The following is an 8,370-nucleotide window of genomic DNA, read 5'->3' as shown; positions in this document are numbered from 1 at the left end:
CTCTCCATGTTTGTGTCTTGGCTGACAACAGTATTAACATAATAAATATACAAAACAATGCTAAACTACTAGTACTGCAATAAACTAGAGCCCAATAGAAAACATATTTGCTTATACAGCAGCTCATGCTTCAGATTAGTCAGGCTCTTCCATTACATTTTGGCAGCAAAAGTTCAGAAAAGTTTTTTTCTCCTCTTAGATCTTTTCCTTACATCTCTATTTGCAGCTAGAGCCTACGAGAATTTTGCAGTAAGACTTGATCTGGTCAGGCAGTGCCATCTGCCTAAAAACCGAGGGCTGGTGGAAACTCTTTGGTTTTGCCAGGCTGCACAGCAGGTTCAGTTATCACTGCCAGGACAGGGCTGGAGGAGTGGCTGAGCATGGGCTCTTCAGCTTTAGCCTTATGTTTTAGACTTGTAGATCTTAGACTTATGTACCAAAAAAAAAAAAAAAGTTTAGGGAGCTTCAGAATCTAAAATTACTGACTTTCAAGAGCAAAGTGAGAGATACAGGACTCCAACCAATTTTGATGAAGATAACTAGAACTGTTTAAACAGAAAATAATGAAAGGGACTTCTCATCTGCGTGCTATACAAGGCATTGCCCAGTGCAGGCCTCTGGGAGGCACTGCTATTTTGGTGTGAGGACACCTCATTATACAGTTTATTTCATCAAACTAGATTCCCATTTCAAGGGAAGTTTAATGATAAAAGTGTAATTTTGTCAAAAGTATAATTACACAATAGTTTAATCCTTTATAAATAATGAAATGTGAATTTCGTGCACATCTAAATAAATTGTGTTTACAATTGGCCTTTTTTTTCCTCCCTGCAGCTCTCCCTGAATAGAAAAGAAAAAAAACAATTGTAAAAGTATCTCAGCATTAGGAAAAACAGTACCTGTGCTGCATACCTACGTGGACTTGAGACCTCAGTAAGGATGCAACTGTGCTGTGAATCCATAAATGGCTCTTGCATAAGGAGCAACTGGTCAAGCAGTATCCGTGTTTCCATGTATATCTTCATGGTTTGCATTATTCTGGCCACAGTGGTTGGAAATTTGACAGTTATAATCTCAATATCACATTTTAAGCAGCTCCACACACCTACCAATTTTCTGATACTTTCTATGGCTACAGTAGACTTTTTGCTGGGATTCCTCATCATGCCTTGCAGCATGGTGCGCTCTGTTGAGCACTGCTGGTATTTTGGGGAGCTCTTCTGCAAGATCCACACGAGCACGGACATTATGCTGAGCACAGCTTCCATCTTCCATCTTTCCTTCATATCCATCGACCGTTACTATGCTGTGTGTGATCCTCTAAGATACAAATCAAAGATAAATACTGTTGTTATCCTGGTCATGATATTTGTAAGTTGGATCCTCCCTGCTGCTTTTGCTTTTGGGATGATCTTTCTAGACCTAAACTTGCGAGGTGCAGAAGAGATTTATAATCATGTACATTGCGCAGGAGGATGCTTTGTCATTTTTAGTGAAACTTCAGGTGTTGTGGCCTCTGTAGTGTCTTTTTACATCCCTGGATTTGTTATGCTGTACATCTACAGGAAAATATACTTTATAGCCAAGAGGCAGGCAAGATCCATCGATGCAATTAGCCAAAAAAAGATGCAATTTGAAATGAAGCACCACATTTCATTCTGCAGAGAAAGGAAAGCTGCCAAGACATTAGGCATAATAATAGGAGTGTTTCTCATTTGCTGGAGTCCGTTCTTCTTCTTTACAGTAACCAATCCATTTATGAATTATGTGGTACCTCCTGTTCTCATTGATGCTTTGGTTTGGTTTGGTTATTTAAATTCTACATTTAACCCAGTTGTTTATGCATTCTTTTACATGTGGTTTCGCAGGGCATTAAAGATGATTCTGTTTGGAAAAGTTTTTCAACAGGACTCTTCCAGGACTCATTTGTTTTTAGAGTAATATCCTTTAAATGGTTGGATTCATGGCTTTGAATTTTTGTCTGGAGGCTGAACATCTGGATGTAAGAGCTGAAAATGAAGGAAACACCTTTTTGTTTACTCATTTACCAAATCTGGTTCAAGCAGAAAGGAAACTATTGCGCTTCATGTCTTCTTTCACTCCAGACTGGGATTTGTATGTGTTTTTCTGGTTGTAGTTATTTATATGCAATGCACAGGAGAGCAAGACTTCAGTTTAAAAAAAACTTGAAGTAGTTTATATCCCTGCTCTTAACCATTAAGAAATTATTCCGATGCAACAGATTGATTTCTTTAACAAGGTGTGTTTATATTACAATATTTGTGTTTATTTCTTGTCCACTAGAAAGAACGGAAAATCCTTTCCTTTTGAATTTCTAGATATCTTTGAGTAATAACCCAAAGCTTTTAATTTTTCTCCCTCCCCTTCAGTATATGTACAGAGGTCAAAACAGGTCCATATATAGCCATAACAGGATGCTCCATGGAGGGAAGATGGGACAGAGAAAAGTCATGCTGTTCCTTCTGTTTCTGTTTCAACTAGTGCTTGTCACTTATGAGTTTGTCACTTAAAGGCTTTGCTGCTTAATGAGATCAAAAGCATGTTTAATGAGATCAAAGTTAAGGAAAAATACAATGTACAGAATGAAAAGCAATAGTCAAAAGCAACATGAAACCTGACAATGCCAGAAAATGATGCTTGTCTAATGAATGTTTCGATGTAAAGTACTCACCCTTTTGCATCTTAAATAACTTTTTTTTTTTAGCTTGGACACATTGTTATTTTTTCTGATGGCAATGCTGTGACAGCTGGTGAGGAAAGTATATAGAGAACTGTTACAGAAACGCTATGGTTGGCCTGAATGGAGAGTGCATGGGGCAGGGTGAACATAGAAGCACCAGGAGTAGTGGCAGAAGAAGGGCTACAGGACTGGCTTGGCGTGACAGCGCCTGGGTGAGCAGGCTGTCAAGGTTACATCTGTGTGCAGCTTCTCAGGACACTCAGATTGGGACATGAAGGACAGGCGAGTAAGTAAAAAACTAGCACATAGTCACCAATTGAAGAAGACCCACAGGTCATTTTTAAAATCTATGACCTAGCTTTTCTAGAATTGACATATGACCAAACAGAAAGAAAAAATATCTCTGGCCTGATCCTGTGACATCTGGTTGGACTATAGATTAGTCCTGGGAAGGGACAGAAAAGGATTAGTACCTGAGAAGAGACTATGGAGAGAAACTGATGACTCTGTACTGAAGTAAGAGCTATGCTCAGCCATAAATGATGTCCTCCATTCATGTTGTTGGGATAAGTGCACATCGTATGTGTATCCTGTCTTTCTTTTCTGTGCCCTGTACAGCACTGAAGCTCTCTGTGTTGTAGACCATAAAAGTTGAATGATGCTACATTTCAGCAGAACAAAATCAGGATCTGAGATTGTCTCTTTCACTGTTTCATTGCCATCTTGTAAGTTTCCACTCTCCAAAATGACATAAAAAAACACAATGATATATACACCACATGGGTACTAATCCTTGTTAGTGACAATATGACTACTTTAATACCTTATCTCACAGAAATAAAGTAAGTTAAGATAAAAAAAAATCTATCTTTCTGATAAATAAATGGTTAATTCTCTTCTTCCTTCATCCCTAGTGAGATTGGCCTGATGTAGTTCATGTTCTCATGCTTAGTGTTACCTTCTCAAATGAGCTGCATGATCACTTGAACATCTTGATCTCTCTTGAAATAGCAGTTTCAAAAATGCATCCAGGCGATACCTCCTCTCTTCTGGTGGTGTTATAAATTGAAGAAAAGTGATCTTTCCCTATAAGGAATGTTGCTCATAGGCTTTTAAAGTATATTTGGTAAATTCAGCACATAATAACATAGTTCCTTCAGGAAGTCAATGGAGATGTTTCTTTCCTCTCATCCACTGTTTATCTATCTATCTCCCTGAAAATCTGGAAACAGCTGTTTCTCCAGAAAACTTCAGCTTTACCAGAGTTCAAAACTGGTCAGCCTCTCTTCATAATGTGTTCTGGCATCTTTTTAGCTTTTTTTTTTCTGTTTGCAGGAAAAGTCTGTGAATTAATATGATCCCAGCTTGCCTGCAGGATGGCCTCTAGTTCAAACAGAGCACATGCCTCTGCAACGTGCACCTAGACCCCAGTGCAAAGCTAATCTACTTAAAACCATAAAAACCAGACCCACACCCATGAAAGCTGATAGGCAACTAAAATAAATTTAGACATCTAAAACTCAGGCACCACATCTGCTCTAGTCATTGGTAGCTCTTTTTATAGTCACTGTAGAAAAACGGTGATCTTCACAGGGTGTTTTATCTCACCAGTTTATCCATTTTTAAGTAAGATGAATTTTCCCTGCAGATACTCTTTCTCTTACTACAAAGAGGGATTTTCCAGTCACTAGAATAGATTTTTTGGTGATTTTAGATATAATTTTTAGGTAGCTAAGATGAGGATTACTCAGCATCGGTGAATCCCACAGTATGGAAAATTTGGGATGATTCTAGGACTCCAGAAATGCTTGCTTTAAAGGCCAGTTTTCTGGAAATAGTAGTTAGATGTCTTCTCTAACTTGCTTGACTAGTAAGAGACCTGAAATGAGACTTTGGATCTAGGCAGCGATCCATGGAGCTACTACTGAAAGTTTGTCTGAATAGCTGCAGCTGGGAGAGTGCAGTGAGATGGTGGATTGTGGAGTTCCAGAGGAACACACACAGTTTCCTGACATCCTGTCCTGGAGCTCATAAGGAAGGAAGTAGGTCAAAAATTGTCAGTAGGTCATTCTGAGGAGATGGCCTACCAGAGAAGGCAAACAAGGGAGACCTTGGATTAGGGGAATCTCAGCCATTCCAGGCACGATGTGCAGAAGTTTGGAGGGTGTCATGGTTTAACCCCAGAAGGCAGCTCAGCCTCACACAGCCCCTCACTCACTCCCCCTCCAGTGGGATGGAGAAGACAATTAGAAAAGTAAAAGTGAGAAAACTCTTGAGTTAAGATAAAGACAGTTTAGTAGGTAAAGCAAAAGCTGTGTGTGCAAGAAAAGCAAAATAAGGAATTAATTCACTACTTCCCATCAGCAGGCAGACCTTCTGCCGTTTCCAGGAAAGCAGGGCTCCGTCACGCCTAATGGTTACTTGGAAGATGAACACCATAACTCTGAATGTCCGCCTTCCTCCTTCTTCCCCCAAGGATTTATTGCTGAGCATGATGTCATATGGTATGGGCTATCCCTTCAGTCAGCTGGGGTCAGTTGACCAGCTGTCCCAGGTACTTCCCTTTCCAACTTCTTGTGCTCCTCCCAGCCCACTCGCTGGTGGGGTGGTGTGAGAAACAGAGAAGGCCTTGAGGCTGTGTAAGCACTGCACAGAGGTAGCTAAACCAGGGGGTAGTTACCTACACTGTTTTCATCACAAATTCGAAACACAGCACTACACAAGCTACTAGGATGAGAATTAACTCTATCCCAGCCAAAGCCAGTAGACATGGCATCCTGACATCATGGCTGCACAAGATCACCACAGTCTATTTAGTGTAAATGGAAATAGTAGAAGAAGAAATTTCAGTGTATAGACCACCAACTCTCCTGCAAGCTAGTCTAGCCAACATGCCACCAGTATTTATTCTCCGCAAGATAGTCTAGCCAACGTGCCACCAGTATTTATTCTCCACAGAAGTAACAAGGGGCTTCCACACACAGACTGCTGGTGACCTTCATCCACACCTAGGAGGCATTTCTCCTTGTTCTTAAAAATCTACAAGTGTAAGTCAGTTTCATGCATGACCCAGCCCAGAAAGTTTCAGAAATAACTTTTTCCTCTGGTGTCCTATTACCTAGAGGTGGCACTTTCCCAAAGAGTCTCCTTACCTTCTGTTTGTACAGAGTGCCTCCTCTGGCAGAGCAACTTAATGAAGTCCCTGGTTACTTTCTCTCATCAGCTCTAATCACAGGCTGCGCAAAGCTATTTCTCATTGTGAAGGGGATGTACAGATTATACGTGTTAATGAGGCCATAGGGTCTATACTTGAGCCTAAGGTTTTGATAAATTAGAAGAGCAGAAGAAAAATGCCTCGTGCTGTTGTCTGATCAAATTATGAGTTAGGTCTGGTGAAGCCGGTGAATGTACCTGACCGCAATCTCAAAGTGTCATCGTGTAAATGAAGTGCAAAGGGTATTGTTAAATTACTTATCAACACATTTAATTAGCAACCTTATTAAACACTTCCCAGATGGCTACCTTTTTCAAAACAAATGCATCTCCAGTGGGTGATTTCATATGTTTTAACTTCTCTGAAAACTTGTGCAAAGCAATTACTCCAGCATGATGAAAGAATCTGTTTTAGCAGTAAACCTAGGTCTGTTCATTTTGCCATCAGTGAGTGCAGTTTGCAATGTCACCTTTCTCTCATGCTTTCTACAAAACTGACGATACCCAGGGCTTTTGACACTGTCTCCTGTAAGATCTTCACAGACAAAGCAATGAAGTATGAGCTGGGGCTGGATGAGCAGGCAGTGAGGTGGGTTGAAAATTGGCTGAATGGCCAGGCCCAGAGGGTGGTGATCATTGCCACTACAGGTCAGTCAGTCTCACCTTTGTGCCTGGCAAGATCATGGAGCAGATCCTCCTGGAAATTATGCTAAGGCACATGGAAAATAAAGAGGTGACTGGTGACAGCCAACATGGATTCACTAAGGGCAAATTGTGCCTGACAAACTTGGTAGCCTTCTGTGATGGCACTACAGCATTGGTGGGTAAGGGAAGAGCAACTGACATCGTCTACCTGGACTTGTGCAAAGCATTTGACACTGTTGTGCACAACATCCTTGTCTCTAAACTGGGAAGATACGGATTTGATGGATGGACAACTTGAAGCAAAAGGAATTGGCTGGATGGTCATACTCAAAGAGTTGCAGTCAACAACTCAATGTCCAAGTGGAGACTGGTGACAAGTGGAGTTCCTCAGGGGCTGATATTGGGACTAGCTCTGTTTAATATCTTTGTTGATGACTTGGACAGTGTGACAGAGTGCACTCTCACCACATAGCACACCTCAAGCTGTGTGGTGCAGTCAACACACTGGAGGGGAGGGATGCCATCCACTGGCACCTTGATAGGCTGGAGAGGTGGGGCCTGTGAGAACTTCATGAAGTTCAAAAAGGCCAAGTGCAAGGTCCCTCACTGAGGTCAGGGCAACCCCTGGCATCAATACAGGCTAGGGGATGAAGGGATTGAGAGCAGCCCTGAGGAGAAGGACTTCGGGGTACAGGTGGATGAAAAGCTGGACATGAGCCAGCAATGTGCGCTTGCAGCAGAGAAAGCCAACTGCATCCTGGGCTGCATCAAAAGAAGTGTGGCCAGCAGGTTAAGGGAGATGATTCTGCCCCTCTGCTCTGCTCTGGTGAGACCTCACTTGGAGTACTGCATCCTCAGTACAGAAAAGACATGGACCAGTTGGAGTGGGTCCAGAGGAGGGACAGAAAAATGATCAGAGGGCTGGAACATATCTCCCATGAGGACAGGCTAAGAGGGTTGGGGTTGTTCAGCCTGGAGAAGAGAAGGCTCTGGGGAGACCTTATTGTAGCCTTCTAGTACCTGAAGGGGGCTTATAAAAAACATGAGGACAAACCTCTTAGCAGGGCCTGTTGCGATAAGAAAAGGCGCAATGGCTTTAAACTGAAAGAAGGTTGATTCAGACTTGATATGAGATGTTTTACAATGCAGGTGGTGGAATAATGGACCAGGTTGCCCAGAGAGGTGGCAGATGTCCATCCCTGGAAACATTCAAGGCCAAGTTGGACAGGGCTCTGAGCAGCCTGATCTAGTTGGGGATGTCCCTGCTTCTTGCAATGAACTAGATGACCTTCCAACTCAAACTATTCTATGATTCTATAGTTGGAGGCCAGCAACTAGTGGTGTACCCCAGTGATCAATACTGGGTCCAATCTTGTTTAACATCTTCATTAATGATCTAGATGATGGGACAGAGTGTACCCTCCCAACCTCAACCATTTTGTGATTCTATGAAATTTAATTCCTAGAGTATTTCCTTCTTTGTAGGTTTTTTAATGAGATATTTTTACTTTCACGCTGCCACTTTAAATCCAACTAACTGAACGGGTAACTGAAAATGTTTCTTTGTGATGACTATGCAACAGCCTTTGCAAAACAAATTCATTTCCTAAGAGATCAGGTCCACAGATAACTTAGGCAGTGGGAACTCCACAACCCACTCTTAGAGGTCTGGACTTCTTATTTCCCACAGATATAGGAAAAGTCAGTCTCCTTAAACGCTGAGTACTCTCAGCATACTGACTAACAGGTATCTGCCAGCTAAAGAGAGATGACTGAAAGTAGACTGCATCCTATACCCTTCGGACTTTCTC

The 8,370-nt window shown here is 41.8% G+C and overlaps 1 protein-coding gene across 1 annotated transcript; it reads left to right on the top strand.

Moving 5' to 3' along the window:
• The first annotated feature begins 924 nt into the window (after positions 1–924).
• Positions 925–1,941, top strand: LOC104479083 (trace amine-associated receptor 1). Its single transcript, XM_010119636.2, has one exon. It carries the CDS (start codon positions 940–942, stop codon positions 1,939–1,941), a length of 1,002 nt encoding a protein of 333 aa, XP_010117938.2. The 5' UTR covers positions 925–939.
• The last annotated feature ends 6,429 nt before the right edge of the window (positions 1,942–8,370 follow it).

This window comes from Chlamydotis macqueenii, chromosome 3, assembly GCF_036417535.1.
Source record: "Chlamydotis macqueenii isolate bChlMac1 chromosome 3, bChlMac1.mat, whole genome shotgun sequence".
Taxonomy (NCBI): Eukaryota; Metazoa; Chordata; class Aves; order Otidiformes; family Otididae; genus Chlamydotis; species Chlamydotis macqueenii.
The sequence above is the reverse complement of the archived record's forward strand: the minus strand, read 5'-3'. Positions and strand labels throughout refer to the sequence as shown.